This window comes from Mytilus californianus, unplaced genomic scaffold, assembly GCF_021869535.1.
Source record: "Mytilus californianus isolate M0D057914Y unplaced genomic scaffold, xbMytCali1.0.p SCAF_3, whole genome shotgun sequence".
Classification (NCBI taxonomy): domain Eukaryota; kingdom Metazoa; phylum Mollusca; class Bivalvia; order Mytilida; family Mytilidae; genus Mytilus; species Mytilus californianus.
In genome coordinates this window covers 110,480,646-110,498,824 of record NW_026262679.1, presented here as the reverse complement: position 1 = coordinate 110,498,824, position 18,179 = coordinate 110,480,646, and the positions used below count along the sequence as shown (strand labels likewise).

General features: G+C 30.4%; 1 protein-coding gene across 2 annotated transcripts; it reads left to right on the top strand.

The window, feature by feature from the left end:
- Positions 1-131: 131 nt before the first annotated feature.
- On the top strand, positions 132-17,963 carry LOC127735785 (30S ribosomal protein S11-like). Of its 2 annotated transcripts, none has more exons than XM_052246101.1 (9): positions 132-275; positions 10,575-10,651; positions 12,440-12,644; positions 12,825-12,952; positions 14,110-14,135; positions 15,444-15,518; positions 16,129-16,194; positions 16,938-17,052; positions 17,885-17,963. In XM_052246101.1, the coding sequence occupies exons 2-8, from the start codon at positions 10,585-10,587 to the stop codon at positions 17,043-17,045; spliced, it is 675 nt and encodes a 224-aa protein (XP_052102061.1). In that variant the 5' UTR covers positions 132-275; positions 10,575-10,584; the 3' UTR covers positions 17,046-17,052; positions 17,885-17,963. The 2 variants fall into 2 exon arrangements, with proteins under 2 accessions (XP_052102061.1, XP_052102062.1); XM_052246102.1 differs by lacking the exon at positions 132-275 and adding an exon at positions 474-500.
- The last annotated feature ends 216 nt before the right edge of the window (positions 17,964-18,179 follow it).

The window sequence follows — 18,179 nt, the reverse complement described above, 5'->3', positions numbered from 1 at the left end:
TAAAACAATCGTTAAAAAGATCATGAATATTTATAACGTGACGATATTCATATTTCATATTTACGACATGGTCGGTGTATTGCATAAAACGAAACAAACATGGGCTTTAGTTTAACCAACAAGAAAGAAGCTTTCGGAGTATTTCAAGACTTTTCGTTCTGAAATCCAAGTCAAAACACAGTCACAGGTCATTTTCTACAGTACAGCATTACATTTTTTACACGTGGAATTGATTGGATGAACTGATAGAAAAATTTATCAAAAGCTAAATACATGTACGAGATTTAGTATATTCAGTCATAAAATGTGTAAATTCATAGAGGCTCAGCAAAAGCTCTCTACTACTCGAGACTCTACTGTTCACTACGATTACTAAAACACATATATCTCAAATATTTATGCAAATATTAAACCACAGGCACTTGTTTCTATCCATGGGAAGGGGATACAAGTCAAATCGGCTCCTGGTTAAATCGGCATCTGGTCAAATTGGAATCCAGGTCCGTTCGCCCAAAAACACATTCGCGCCCACTCACATTCGCCCCCATTCACTTTCGCACCCTACACATTCGCATCAAAAGTCCGTTGGCACATACCTGCCAACTTTTGAAAATCCCCATGGGGGTTTTAGTGCGCGACAACAATTCTTTGCGACATATTTTGCGCGTGCTGTTTTGTGGTCTAGAAAAAGTGTCATATTTGTATGATGAGCTTACAAGTCTTTTTCTTAAGTTTATTAGCATGATTCTAGTTATTATTAATATATCAGTAGAAAAGATGAATCTGTAGCTAGAAGACCAGGATTTATTTTCTTGTGTTAGGATATTAAATGATTGTTGACGTTTAAAATTTAAAATTATGCACAAAGAAGGACTTTTATCAGGTTGGGAACAACACCCCAAATGAGGGGTAACCCCTCAATGTAAGGACATTAAAAACCAATTTTAAATACAAATGAGCATAAATCTATCTTATTTGAAGAAACTTTTTCTTAGAATTATACATCTATCTGGTATTATATGGTCAAAAAATGTCCAAGAATTTTGTAATGTTCCTGGATTTTTATCTTCTTTATCATGTTTATCATTAAAAATAATTGGACCCCTCATTTAGAAAAGACTTTAAAGTTGTTCCAAATATAATGAATTTTCCCACTTTTAAGTTAAAAAATCTAAATTTTTCTTTTTTCTTTTTTACAACAGTAAAATGACCCCTTGTCTTAATGTCTTGGGGACAGTCCCTCATTTAAGGGATATACCCCTCATTTGGGGGTTTGTTCCGTACCTGTTTGTTTGGTCCTTGTGAAAAATGAAGTACAAAATGTATAGTACATTGTACTTTAAATGATTTGCCCCATTTGGTTATTTAATTGAATACAAAGATGACATATGTTACAGCAAGTGTAATGTCAATAAATTAGTGAATAAATTACTATTTATTATCTTGATGGTAGTACTGCATCATTGAATTTTGTCAATCAGCCATGCTTTTATTCTTAAGCTGTTTAAGAACCTCCTTGCAGATGAAAATTAACCTTCCATGTTCACGATTTTACAATTCTGACTAACACACAGAGCACTATACAAATCCTTGCACAGAGGAATACAACACAAGTTCAAAATATAGCATGTTAGAATAATCTTAAGAGAAAACATTTTTGAATGGCTTATTAATTTGATCATGAGAAAAACAGAATTTGATTGTCATTTTATTCTTTATTGTGCTAATATAGATAAGGTGAATATTTAAATTTTATTAGATTTTATGATGTGTAACGACAAGCTGAAAGCGCGGAGTACAAGTGATTTAAGTAGATTTTACGATGTGAATACAAAGACAATAAGCTCAATGAGCCGATTTTTATCTTAGATTTTAGATTTTAGAGTGCGAATCTGACTGATGTAATTATTTTACAACGTTTTCTTTTTACGTATGAACTATTTTACCACGTAAACTTAAATAATTCCCCTGTAAATATGTCCAGTAACTAGCCTATGAGTTTTAAATGCAACTAAGAGTACATACAACAAGTTATGCGAGCAACTACAAAAGTGAACTTGTATATATTGGTGGAGGATAGTATTATTCAAAATAGAGTGTACATATATTTCTTCATTCATGGTGGTGGGTTTTGTTCTACATGCCGAACAGATAGTGTAGCGGTGTGGTTGTCCTACAAAGGATGTGAAGATTTGGAAAGAAAGAAAGAAAGATTGGCTGATCACGATTGTCTTCCCTTGGGAACAGTTCAATATCGGGAACTATCATATTTTTCGTGTAGATTTTCACAAAATCGTGTTTTAGAGGTTTTTTCACAATCCCGATCGTGCAATCGTGACAAAGGGTCAAAATCGTGTAGTACACGCCTAAATCGTGAAAGTTGGCAGGTATGTTGGCACCCTACACGTTAGCACCCTTTTTATTGGTTTTGTGTTTAATAATTTTGTAATCGAGTTTTGGTAAGTGTATTGCTGTAAATATTTTTTGGTTCATTGTTTCAAAATAAAGTGAGATTCTGACAACATTTTTTTGTGTTGAATAAATCTTAATAATGTTTTGGTTAGTGTATTAATTGCTATAAAAAAAAAATTTCATTGTTTCTAAATAAAGTGAGATTCTGACAACGTTTGGTTTTTGTGTTGAATAAATCTTAATCATCTTTTGGTTAGTGTATTGCTATAAATTTATGTTTTCATTGTTTCAAAATAAAGTGAGATTCTCACGGTTTTTTTTTTTGTGCTGAATAAATCTTAAATTATGTTTTGGTTAGTGTTGTTATATAATTTTTTTTTTCTTTGTTTCAAAATAAAGTGAGATCAAAGGGGCCAAGCTGTTAAAATCAATTATCTTTCTTGTTTTTCTTTTAAAATCTTCAATGTTTTACTCATACCAAGCTAAATACATGCAGTATTTACATCAAAGCAAGTTAAAAATTAATCATCAAATTGATGAAAAAAAAACCCAAAAAACATTCATATATTTATTCCCCAATTTTTATTCAGGAAAATATATTTTTGTTGTTGTATATACATATAAAAAAAATTCTAATAATTCAACTTGAATTTGAATAAGAATTGGGTGCGAACAGACCTAGGGGGCGAACGTGTGGGGTGTGAATGTGTAGGGTGCAAAAGTGTATTGGGCGCGAACGGACCTGATACCGTCAAATCGGCACCTTTTTAAAGTCAGTTCTGCATTTAGTTGGTCAATTCGGCAGTCTTCACGCTTAACCACAAGACCACCAGCCCAGGCTTGTAAAATTGCTTTTGGGCTTGTAAAATTCTTCTCTACAAGCCAACAGAATTCAACTAAAATTTTCGTAAAATGGAACTTTGGGCTTGTGGATTCAAAAGTTTATCATGAAGACTGATTGGACATCCAATAATATTTGATATAATATATATAAATAATTCTAAATATGTACTACTAAATACTACTAAATAGAGTTTAATGGCGACTAACCTTGCGGGTATTGCGCCAGATTGCCTTATTATAAAAAAAATATATTTTAATATATTTTCTTTAAATTTAGTATTAATTAGGAGTTAACCTGTGTTATGTGTTCATATTATAGTATATTTTGAGTTTTTTTCCCCAACTTTATCTTGATATATCTAAACATTTATTTGTATGTAATATTCTTATTTATCTAGTTTTTACTATAGTTGGTACTTTTAGATAGTTTAATCAACCTGGTTTTATTTTGCATGCTCATTTGTTTATGGTTGATTCAACCATAAACCATTGAGCATGCAAAAATTCATCTCTAACACTCTCAGTCTCAAATAGTTATCATTTTCATACATGGAAAACCCAATTTTTTCGAGGTAAAATGCATATTTTCCCCATATTTTGAATACACATTCCTGACCTAGTATTCCTTTATTGATGTATTTGACTATATGTAAACATTAAGTTTACATGACTATGTAAACATTAAGTTTACATAGTTGACATTATAAAAACATTGTTATTTTATTTTCAAAATGTACAGTTAAAGCATATGACCTCTATGCATTTGTTTTATTGTACGTGTTTGTCATAAACTCGCTTTACAATGGTTTTTTGGGAAGTGAAGTTTAGGCTTGTGTCTATTAGAACAGGCCTATCTTTAATACGGAACAGTTATGAATACAAGAGGCTCTCAAGAGCCTGAATCACTCACCTGTATTTCAGAGGAGAAGATTTTTAAATGTTAGCAAACTTGATAAACAAATTGTGTAAAATTGTCTTTAAAGGGCAATAACTCCTTAAGGGGTCAATTGACAATTTTGGTCATATTAACTTTTTTGTAGATCTTAATTTGCTGAACATTATTGCTGCTTACAGTTTATATATTTCTATAATAATATTCAAAATAATAACAAAAAACTGCAAAATTTTGTTAAAACTACCAATTTGGTGGCAGCAACCCAACAATGGGTTGTTCGATTCGTCTGAAAATTTCAGGGCCAATAGGGCCAATTAAACAATTTAACCCCTTTCACATTTGCTCTAAAAGATTTAGTTTTTGAGATATAAGCCAAAAACTGCATTTGACCCTTATGTTCTATTTTTAGCCATAGTGGCCATGTTTGTCGATGGATACAAACTTCGGATACAATTTATAAACAAGATACCCTAAGGAACATTTAGTTAAAGTTTGAAGGTAATTGGCCCAGTAGTTTCAGAGGAGAAGATTTTTAAATGTTAGCAAACTTGATGAACAAATTGTGTAAAATTGTCTTTAAAGGGCAATAACTCCTTAAGGGGTCAATTGACAATTATGGTAATATAAACTTTTTTGTAGATCTTACTTTGCTGAACATTATTTCTGCTTACAGTTTATATATATCTATAATAATATTCAAAATAATAACAAAAAACTGCAAAATTTTGTTAAAACTACCAATTCGGTGGCAGCAACCCAACAATGGGTTGTTCGATTCGTCTGAAAATTTCAGAGCTGATAGATCTTGACCAATTGAACAATTTTACCCCATGTCAGATTTGCTCTAAAAGATTTAGTTTTTGAGATATATAAGCCAAAAACTCCATTTGACCCCTATGTTCTATTTTTAGCCATGGCGGCCATGTTTGTTGATGGATCAAAATTATGGATACAATTTATAAACAAGATACTCTAAGGAACATTTAGTTTAAGTTTGAAGGTATTTGGCCCAGTAGTTTCAGAGGAGAAGATTTCTGAAATAGTTTACGACGATGACGGACGACAACGGACGCCAAGTGATGGCATTAGCTCACATGGGGCCCTTTGGGCCCCAGTGAGCTCAAAAGGAGATGCAGGGGGTATACACCAATGAGACTGCAAGCAAACAACAAAACCCCAAATAGACATCTAGAAGACTTGTTTGGTATTAATACAATGTGTCATGGCCTAAATAAGTTTTTCCTCAGATCTGTCGTAGTTCGCTTACTCTTGTTTATTAACATAACGAAACCAAAGATCTATACTTTAAGTTGATTTGTTTTTCATTTAGCAAAGGTTGTTGTCTTCTTTATGATCTTACAAGAAAGGGGAGAATATTATATACAGACAATTTTCACTTTGTATTTTGATTGATTGTGGCTTGTTAAACATCTAGTTTGCAACATAATATTTTATAAAAGATTTTTATTTCAAATTTCTTTCGTTCAAATGGGTCATTTAGAATCATATATTCTTCAACAATGGTTACAGTGTGAATGTGCTTTAATATTTTACTAATAGATAATAGATATAGAAATGACGAGGAATTTGTTTATGTATAACCTCCCCCTCCCACTGTGATAGTTGCTTACAGCTTTACTAGGGGCTATTTAGAGTTTGATATATCGTCATGATGTTTGGTTATTGTACAAAAAAGATATCCTGTTGAAGGCCATACGGTGACCTATAGTTGCTAACTTCTACGCCATTTGGTCTCTGGTAGAGAGTTGTCCCGTTGGTAATTATACCACTTCTTCAAATTTTTATCATAATTAAGTCTACAAGATGCCCGTTTCGTCTCTCTCAGAAATCAAAATAGTAACTAAATTGAAGAGCATTAAAAAGAACAAAAATAACAAAAAGCAAATCAAATTCAAAACATAAAAATGCACTATTATACATAAATATGCAGCCTGTATACTGATTAGTTACTAGTATTTTTTTATTTAATCAAATCATAGAGATGCAAACTACTAGCTATATATATATAGTATATCGTATTTTGAAATTCATTTGTTATTTATATTTGAACTTAATTGTATCTTTGATTCAAACTGTTTCTTTTTATACGCCCATTTACGGGACGTACATGTATTATGGTATACTGTTGTCCGTCACTACGTCCGTCGTCAACATGTCGGACAATAACTCAAAAACACTTTAACCAATCTGCATGAAACTTTGGTGAATTGTTTATATCTATTGACGTGATCTCCCTTTCGTTTTTAATAAATTTTAGATATTAAGTTTCCGAGTTATGGGGTTTTATTCATTAAAAAAGGGGGATTTTCCAGTTTTCAGATAATAACTCAAAATCACTTTCATCAATTTGCAAGAAACTTTGGTAAATTGTTTATATCTATTGACATGAGCTCCCTTTCAATTTTTATTAATTTTAGATTTTATGTTTCCGAGGTTATGGGGTTTTATTTATTAAAAAAAGGGGGATTTCAAGTTTTCAGACAACAACTCAAAAATGCTTTCAGCAGTTTTCATGAAAGTTTGGTGAATTGTTTATATCTATTGACATACCAGTAAGCTCCCTTTCAATTTTTATAAAATTTAGATTTTACGTTTCTGAGTTAAGGGATTTTATTTTCTTTTTCATATAAATTCAGCCTTTTCTGATAGAAAAAACTTCTGAATTCTACGGTTAGATTTTATTCTGATGTGCTAATTTTTTGTCTAAAGAAGAACAAAAAAGTCAATTATGACTTTAATATCTATATTTTGGCCTACCCGTATACATGGTATATATGTTTAGAAGTTCTAAAGATATCATGACATTGAATTTTTGTCAATAATATTTTTTTTTGTGTGGTCTCACATTTCAAAATTCTAAATGAAAATCTTGGTATATTTTAAGACTTTTAACAAGAAAAGCTCTTTAGATCCAGTTTGACAAATTAGAATATAATATATTTTAAGTCAGTCTCTGTGGTGCACGGTTTAAGATTCGGAATTTAAGATTATTCAAAAATATAGAAAAAAATAAGAATATGTGGTATGATTGTCAATGAGACAACCCTCCACCAGAGACCAAATAACATGTTTTTGTCAAGCTTATTCATGCCAAGAATAAATTCTTAACATGTCTCTTAAAATTGTGTTGGTTATTTATTAAAAAGCTGTATTAATTTATTCTTAATAAGCATTTTGCAGCCATCAACTAAATGAAGACGACAGTGAGTGCCTGACAGTAATTTACGACGTAATATCTAACGTCATATAGATGAATTTCGTTGATGTCACGAAACGCCAAACCCTTAGTACAAAACTTGTCAATAATCTTAATTTTTTTTAAATTATACCAACAACAAAAAAATACTCAAATGCAACTATCGAATCTGTTGTTAATAGAATCAAAATCCAGCTTGAGAATAAATTACTTCACAGATTATAAGAAGTAAAATCCGATACAGAAAATGAAAGCTAAATGGAGAAATGTAACAATATTTTTCAAAATATTGACGGTCTTTTTGATGTATTGCCCGGATAGATCTGCATGAAATATGTATAAAAAGTTTGCGGAGAACAAGGTTTTAAAATGAGTACATACTTATAAGTTCTGTCGGTTATTTACAGAGTTCTACTCGATTATATTTCATAACAAGGTGAAATGGACATATATGTCCTCTTGGGACTCGGCCGGTGGAGGACATATATGTCCGCTTGGGACTCAGAGGGTTAAATAAAACAGACATAATGAATAATTCCTATACTTACATTTTCCTTTCATTTAAACACCAGCTTCCTTGTACTCACATTGAACATGTTGAAACGTTCTTGGTAATCAAACTCGCATGCAAAATAATCAGCAATTAAGGTGGTATTTCAGGAAAGTTTAAACAGCATTAAACCAATAATCATGCAAAATGCTCAACTAGTCAAAACATGCATAACAAATATACAATACCTTGAGAGCACATTAAGTTGAACGAAAAAATACATTCAGAAACATAAAAAATTGTTAATAAGTCAATATTTCTGGACAACACCTTTTTTATTTTAATCTTTTTGCTTAAAATACTGAAAAAAAATATATATTCAACATATGAAACATGGGTGCCGAAATGACTACATCAGGTGCTGATTTAACCAGGTGCCGATTTAACCAGGTGCCAATTTGACTTGAATTCATGGGAAGGTCGACTATCCATATATAATATAGTCGACCTTCCCATGGATAGAAACAAGTGCCTGTGTATTAAACAGTTAAAAAAGCCATGAACAAATTAACTGTCTTTGATGTTCCATGTGTGTAGTTCTCAATCAAGTAAATCTATTTGCATCTCTTATCTGCTGATCTGTATCGAACAGTAAAGCAGAACCATGAGAAAAGAGTTATTTTCCAAATCTGTCATAAAAATATGTCTATTTTTAGTGCACTGAACACCGACAAATAAAAAGTGAAATCTGTTGTGAATTGCCTCGGGGGGGATGGGCACTTCAATACTTAATTAATAGGGGATGCCGCTGGGGTTATGTTACCCCACCCTTTTCATATAATTTAATCTTAAAAATGTATGCCCTTTTCATATATTGCGTAGGTAAAAATGTACCCTTTTCCCATATTGGTTGGGTTTTGTGTAGTGTGTTGAAAAGTGGAATATTTGAGGCTAAGATTCCTTATGTAATGTTTATTTACAGCGAGACTTTTGGATGTGAAAAAAAAATGACAGGGTTTTTCATATCACAAGTAATGGAAACTTTATTAACCTAACATATATTTCTGATAGTTTTCCCCACCTACATGACCTATTTGCATATTTTCAAGCTCAAAAATGTGACCTATTCCAGCGGCACTTCCTATCACCTTGTATATAGGAAGTGGCCCCCCGAGAGAATCGGACATATACATATGAAATGAACCTAATTCAAAAATGTTTATTAAGTGTATATGTCTTTAAAAAAGTGTATCTTCTGGATGGATGCTTCCTGAAAATTAGAAATTATAGCAAGTTTATTAAATGCAATAATACACTTTTTAAATAAAAAAAATAAAAAGAAAGTGCTTTTAATCTTTATTAATTGAGATTTCATTATTTTTTTGTTATTTTTAAATTGTATTTATAATTTCATGAATAAGTTACTTTTAACAGGGAGTTAACTAATTCATCGATGCATTTATACATCTATGAAGTACTTAATTTCATTCATGTTGTATATTTAATTATTAATTAGTAAATAGTTTTTGTGCATATTATCATATATATAATGTTCACATGTTTGATATTGATTTTATTTTCATACATACTATACTCTTCTTTTATAGTAGTTTACAACTTTAATTTACATACATTGTTTAAATAAAGTTAAAATATATTATAAGTTAAAACCGAAAAAAGTAAACATGATGAAAACATTAGCTCTGGATAACAAGGAACTATATCTGCATTAATTTTTTTTCCAAGAATAATTTTGTAATATTGTTATCTTGAAATCTGTTAAATATTTTAAATTGGATTCAATGACTGAAATGACTTCCTTCAATTATCATTGATTATGTAGGGAGTAATTTCTTTCAGTTCCAGTTTTCTCCATTTAGACTTTTAATTAAAGAAATTACATTTCAACACAACATAAACTAGTATCTCCACACTTTTAAAAATATTGTTGTTCTAATTCTTAATTGTTGATAAAATTGTATGAATTATTGATATTTTCTTCTTGGCCATACTTTTTCACCGGACTGACTTTTACAACACAGTTATTAAATCATGACAATTTAACTTCGTCAAAGTAAGAGGCCTTTTTTTAGGATGAACATTAAAAAACAGTTTTAAAAATGTTAAAAAAAGCAAATTGATAACATAAAATGGGAATAAAACTGTTTTAGATTGGAGTACAAAGATGACATTGATTTGGGATAATAATGAATGATCTCATGATCATGAACTCTATTTCCCATGTAAAAATTAGTACATTATAAGATATATGACTAGAAAAAATGGCAACCATACACTTCAATGTACAAATGTAAATGTACCTTATAATGAAACCAGATTTCATCCAAGAAGTTTGATTACAACAGAATGTTTTTGAGTGAGAAAATTATATATTGGTCTAAGATCAGACTTGCAAAAGTATAAGTAAACTTGACAAATATAATAAAACATTTGTAATTACTCTATGTACTTCATCAGTTCTATGTACTTCATCATTTCTATGTACTTCATCAGTTCTATGTACTTCATCAGTTCTATGTACTTCATCAGTTCTATGTACTTCATCAGTTCTATGTACTTCATCAGTTCTATATATGTACTTCATAAGTTGACACAAAACAAATTTTTAAGAAAAAATTTAATTATCGAATTCACATGCCCATGATTTTATGGGTATAATTAGTTTACTTTAATGATCTAAATCTTCTTTTTTTTAGTGAGTAAAAAATGTCTTTAATCAGGTCTGTAATTGGTGGATTTCGAAGAGGATATACCTGCCTATTTATACCTTCAGGTAAATTTTTCTATATTAACTTTAATAATAATTGTTATAAATGTATGAATCTATCTGTTCTGCTAACAATTTTATGAACTAGGGGAAATAAATCAACTCAAAATATTGCATACCGGGTATATGTTTCTTTGCTTAATTCTGTGTTTGATTTTATTTTCACAGTGCAAATTAAAAATAATCTGTACAACTGCAGTGGCCACAAGTACTTTGATTATTTGAAAATTTTGGGGGATTTATAGGACTTTCACCATTTTGCCAAACAATGTTGGTGTAAAGATTGCATTCATGTAATATCAAAACCCTTATGGGACTGGCTTTCTAGACTTCATCACTGCTCTTGAGTAAAAACATAGTGCATTGAGCACAACATTCTAGACATGTACATCCTATTCATAACATTTCAATAGATTTATCAATGAAATATATATATATACTCAGATATTCAAATTTCAAAATGATGTGTATGTGTATAACCATGCTTGTCAAGAAATAACATAAACTGTGCATAGTGCATGCATTTGGTATCTGTTCTAAATTATATCTTTGACATCACTATTAACATGATTAAAGCAATATTTAAAATTGGAGTTATCTCCCTTTAGTTGAACAAACCACTATTGTGGTAAAAAGAAGATATCTTTGTTTGATAGTATTGCCTTCCAATACTTGATACAGTACAATGTTTAATTTCCCACTACAAAATAAATGTTATCTTTAACCTTCCTTGCTCACAGCACTTGGATTGTTATCCCCCCGCCGTAGCGGAGGGGGCATTAAGTTTTACCCTTGTCCCTCCGTATGTACGTACGTCCCAAAGTTGATTTCCATTCTCTAACTTTAGTTTGCCTTAACCAAATGTTATGAAACTTATACAAAATGCTTATTTCCACAAAACACAGATCAAGTTTGAATTTTGGTGGAGTCATTTTAACTGTTCTAGAGTTATGCCCCTTTACAAATGGAAAAATTGCAAAGTTTTTATTTTTTTTATAAATAGTGACACTCAATGGAATTCGTCCTAACCTTTGATTGGTTGTTCTTTTCTTAACGTTCTTCTGACCCTTGAAATTTGGCACCACTCATTGTAAATTCACAAGAAAATCTAAGATGTATCAAAATTTTCACACAAGTCCTAAAACTTTAATGGATTAGGGAGCAACCATTTAACTTCAACAATGTTTAAGGGGGGTGTTATGGTTTTTTTTCTGAGTCAGAATTTTTTTTGCACACAGCGCAAACCATTTTATTTGGTTTTTCAATGCTATCAACCAGGTTATTTTTTTTTCAAAATTTAACACTATAAGGTGTGGGGAAAATCTGGATTCAGAATATTTTTTTTTGTCATCTGCTTGACCAGAATATTTTTTTCATCAAACTGGGGATCAGAATATTTTTTTTTTTAGGAAAAACCATAACCCCTCCTTGAAGTTAAATGGTCCTTCCCTTATGACAGCTCCAAAAAACTGGGATGAATTTGTAATGTGTAGAGCCGCTTCCCAGGTATGTTTTTGAAAATATTACAATGTATGATTAGAGGTAGGCTACATTTCACTACACTGTAGTCCTCTTGTACTAGGATGTACTTGTAATGGCATTATATAATTAGCTCAGGAATCATGTTTTTGAATTAAACGATATACCATGACAGTATACATAGTAGACGGCCATACCTTTATAGGTCATCCTTGTCAAAACCTTTTAAGTAAGTCATTTCATTAAGTTTTCCTTACATATTTCTTGTGGTAGTATTTTGATTAATCGGTAATATATTTGATGATATATTTTTAGTTCAGAGACAGAATACCAATATAAGAAATTGTCATAAATTTCCAACAGATGAACCATCCAGTACCATACAACAGAAATCAACAGACGGAATTGTAGAGGAAGAGATACTTGATTTTTTAAATGATGAGGAATTCTTTGCTAGATACACAGATGAAGATTCAATTACAAAAGACCAATCAGCTTCCAATATACTGGACTTATCTAAGTACTTATTTTTGCTTATTCTATTTCCCCAAAATTTCAATATACCTTTAATCATCAGTTTAAATGTCTGTATTTGCAATATAACCTGTTCTTCATGACCTTACACACATACTTTTACATTTATAGTTTATTTATTCTCACTGGATATGAAGTAAGGTATTTTATATATTTTTTATTGCAGGAGTACTGAATTGTTCCCAAATGCTACACATATGGACATGTTAGTGGATGGAGTACCATTTAAGGACATACCCATTGTTAATATTAAAGCAACAAGCAATAATACTTTAATGGCTCTTGTTAAAGATAGTAAGGATTTGTTACTTTAATTAGAGTTTCAGTTTCAGTTGTAAATCCCTTTTCTTTCACCTTCTAAGGAAAACAAACCATGTCACAAATCTTTTTTAGGAATACAAGATGTTTTTATTATAAATAAATTTAGATGCATTCATTTGAAACCCCATCAACATTTTTATGCATAATGTTTTTGCAATATTTTTTTTGGTAAAAAAAAGAAGTGTGTACATGTGTATATATAAAAATAAGAAGATGTGGTATGATTGCCAACGAGACAACTCTACACCAGGGACCAAATGATGTAGAAGGCTAGCAACTATAAGTGACCATAGGGCCTTCTACAATGAGCACATGCATATTGCATAGCAAGCTATTAAAGGCCCCAAAATGACAAATGTAAATTAAAACAATTCAAACAAAAAATTAACAGCCTGATGTATGTGCTAAACATTAAAAGAAAAACAAATATGATATATAGCAACAAATGGCAACCACTAAATTACAGGCTCCTGACTTGGGGCAGGCACATACAGAATGTGGCAGGGTTAATGTTAATTATCCATTATATTATTAACAGCAGAAATAAGTTAACACAGTAATGTAACAACCCAGAAATATCAAGTGGTAAAACTTTTCTATTGATGAAATATTTTTGTCCCTTCTTTGTCTTTTGAAGATGAAAATAATTGATAATAGTGGAGGTATCATTAAGACATCCAATGCATAATGAAATATCAATAGTTTTATATGGCAAGTGGTTCTTATTAAAACTTTGTTTAAGCCAAAAAACTAAAAAAAATACACTGAGAATAAAAAAAAAAAAAACCAACTTAGATTAAAAAACTTTAAAACACACATTAAAAATTGTTATTTACACACTGAGATTTAACAAAATTCAAATTATTTAAAAAAAAAAAAAATACAATGAGAAATAAAAGGAATCCTCAGAGAATTAGAAATTACACACTGAGATTTAAAAAAAGGAAAACACACCCTGAGTTTTGTAATCCCTGTGTAAATTTATAAAAATAGCTTAAACATAGTTTTGAGGAGAACAGCTTGTCATACTTAAATGTATTTTTCTAGTTTATAAGTTTTTCTGTACATTGAGTCTCGGATTCTTGTCACCAGCTTTCATTCTTAATTGACTGATTATTTTTTTCTTTTAGACAAAGTAGTGACATGCTCAACTGGTGTAAGTATCAAATTTTAAATACTCTTTAGTTTTAAATCAGTATATGTTAAGTTTGAGAGAAGAGAAATAGCTGCATTTTTACATATATTATGTGGTATCATATTCCATTAACAATTTTGACATCAAAGATGAGAAAAATTCCATTAACTAAAGGTCAGGTTAAAAAAAAGCAATGGATAAGTTGTCAGAATTTCAAATTAACTAAAGATCACGTTAAAAAAAAGCAATGTATAAGTTGTCAGAATTTCAAATTAATAAACACTTTATTTACCAATGTTTTTTTTTCATTTTTCTATTTTCACTAGTAAATTGAATTTGATTCGAATAAATTGTCAAAAGACTCAACAATAAATGAATATGTAAATTTCAGTCTTTCTGTCAGTTTTGAGAAATATCCACTGTAGTTAATTAGATACTGTTCAGATAAGTTGCTGATGGTCAATTAAGATCTGTTGAGACAGCTCAGTGGCTATTATACACCTCTACATAAGAATGAACACTAGAATGTCTGAAAACTGACTGATTGAATTGATTACTTGATTAAATGCAAGAAAAATGTTTGAAAAGTACAAATTTACCAAGATATATAAAAATGAACAATTTAATATCTTGATGTTATGGTCAATATGACCATTCAAGACTAAAATGCCTTAATAAGTGATTGCAACACAACAAAGTGTTGGCAACACAACAGTTGTACATTCTGTTTTCCCTCTGGTTGTTGTTGTAAAACTATTTTTTGTTAAGGAGTTCTATAAAAATTGGTAACAGATGCTTGGCCTTGGAATTCATATCCTGCCTGCTATTTTTCCCAGAAATACATGTGATCACAAAATAATCTTTCTTTTATTCATCTGGGCAGTAACTTATAATTTTTGACTGGCAATACTAATGCATATTGAATTTAAGACTGCACTGTAATTTTGTTTATCGGCAATTTGTTCATTTTCTCTATCTTACTGCCTAATATTTTTAAGATCATGTACAAGAATTGATACTCGAAAATATTAGGCATTGACGTCATGTATCAGTGCAGCAACGTCACGTGTCATGTCCATCTGCGTCAATTTATTAATAAGATATATGTGACTTCATTCATACAACAGAACAACTATCACAACGTGGTGTACGTGTTAAAGTAGTTTTACTAACTATTTCATTTTACTTCATATTTCTCAACAAAAAAAACCACACAGTTAGAACAATTTGCAGATAAAAAGAATAATGGCATTTTTATCTTTTGATAAAAATGCCATTATTCTATATATATATGAGTCTTTATGACGAATGTCATGTTATATCTTGTAGGGTAGTGTAGGGTTTAAAAATAAGAATAAATCCAGTACAGTGGCAGCACAGACTGTAGGCTTCGATATAGCACAGGTAGGTTTTCAAATTAATGTACAGTTTCTAATCTGACATTCAATTTCAATTCAATTACTTAATCAAATTCAAGGGGAGGGGATGAATGTGCCACTCAATGTCATCAAGGTGATTCAACAATTTTGGCTAATTTTCATTTTTTTTTTTTTTTTGAAAAGATTTGGTATAATTGCCAATGAGACAAATATCAACCAGAGGTCAAATGACATGGCCTATCATTTGAAATACTAGGATATGTTGACATAATTTGACCTTCTTTAAATTCAGAAATTATGAGGGCATTATTTATAGTGAATCAATAATACTGGAAAAATGTGTCATCGGATTAATATGATTGCAAAAATTTTGTGAAGGAAAATTACTACTCAAATTATGAGTGCAGGTATTAATACTGCAAACCTGATACTGTCACATTCTTTACCTTAATAAAAAAATCACAAACAATTCTTAATTTGATGTATTTAATGCTTTTGTACTTCAAAACTTCACAAAATGGCAATATCCTGATAAATAGGAATGATGCATAGTATTTATTACATAATAAATGGCTTTATAATGGATGATATAGACTCTTTCTTTGGGTAAAATTATAAGTCTTCTATAATTTCAGAAAGCATTATTTCATAACATCAAAAATGTTCGAATTTGTGTACGAGGCTTCAGTCAAGGGAGATTGGTAAGTATTAGCTGAAATTACAGCTTATACTATTATTACTCCTCTTCACATCATATAAAACTGATTAGAAATACAAACTTTATTAGTTACCTACATTTAGTAAGAAGTACACAAACTTTCTTTCAAAAATGAAAAATTCTGTAATGTTTGGGGCTTTATTGTAATCACCTTGTCCGTCTGTCCGTCCATTGGTCATACAAATATTTTTGTCAACATTTTTTCAGAAACTCCTTTACAGAATGACTTAATATTTGGTCAGCAGCTAAACAGTGATTTGTAAAAGTTTAATCACTTCAAATCTGTCAGATACATATTTCCTGTTTGCCAAAACTTAAAATTTTGTAATATGTTGAACAAAATTCCAAAATTTTGTCACACATTTCTCTAATACTACTGAAAAGAATGATTTCATATTTAGTCAGCAACTCAACTGTGATAAGATTAAACATGTTTTACCCTTTTCAGATCTGACAGATGCCAATTTCCTGTTTTCCAATACTTAAAGTTACGATTAGGGTTAATTTAGCACGACAGCCTGTGCATACTTGTTGTTTTTACAAAGAGTTTAATTGTACTCTTTCAGGGTTGATTGTTCAATCATTGGCCTCTTTGTGCTTAGGAGGTTGAAAGCAAACATTAATCAAACAATCCTTATATTGTTTTTAGACTAACATTAATAAAGATCAGATGTACCTTGAAAGGCTATCTAAATCATTTAAATAATTATTTTCTGATCTTCACAGCCTGCTATAAAAGCCTTAGAGACTGCTGGGTTGAACATTGTTTCTATAACTGATACAACAAGACTAGCATTTAATGGTTGTAAACCAAGAAAGGCAAGAAGAATGTGATTCTGTGGTAAGAAAATTAAAGTTATACAATCAAACCTTAAAGATTTTCAAAATTTTACTTTCAGTGTAGTCAATTCTTTCAAAGGGGTGTTTGTAGATATATTTATTTGGAGGTCCAAATGCACTTGTACTCAAGATTTGATAGGAAATTATTGAAAAACACCTGAAAAAGCATAGAAAATAATGATTAAAATGTGTGCATGTAATTGTTAAAATTTCTATGCCTTGGGAAGATTGCATATATATACAGTAAGGTCAAGATGTCATTGGTAAAATCTATGCCCACAGCAGATTATGAAGTCTTGGTATAGAGAACTAAGTAGGTGCAATTTCTCAGAAACCACACAATTTGCAGAGTTGTCAAAATTCACAAAGCTTGTATTTATTAGTGGAAATTGCTCTGAAACTACATACATATAAGGTGAAGTGATGCGATATTTGTTCTGTAATGATATTTTTCTTTAATTTGTATTTAGGATCTATTCTTTTTTGTTGTTATTTTGCTAATTTTGTAAACTGATAGAATCTGAAGCCCATATTTGACTCTTTTTATACTTCTCTTGCATGTACAATTAACTTTCAGGATAAAAAAAAAATATTACTTAAAAACTACAAAAAGTTTTTGTGATAAAAAAGAGGGGGGAAATAGATTGAAACCAGCAAAAACAACAATTCACCACAATACAAATTAGTGAAAATGAAATTGGACTCAAACAGGATGTAATCCTCCAAAAATTTAATATGAAAATATTAAGTTAAATTCATTTCATGTGCCTGCAATATTGTAGATGTCTTTTAGTGTGTACTTAAAATTAATAAGACCTTTTTTTTCTTGACAGGTGGACAAAAGTTTGTGCTGACCAGGTCAAAGAACAGATATTTTAGTATTGTTAAATTGAATAAATGTATTTCTTTCTATTTTCTTTGTGATAATTGATTTATCTAAAACCACTAAAAGTTATAAAAGTTGATGGTAATTCAGATTTTTTGTTATTTTCTCTATAAAATGGGATATTGTCTCGATGTACCTTTTGATCTACCCCATATCTTGAAACTTTTATAACACAAGGCCTTAATTCAAAATTTTGTTTGTTTAATGATTGCCTTTTCTCACCTATGGAAGTGTTGGAAGTA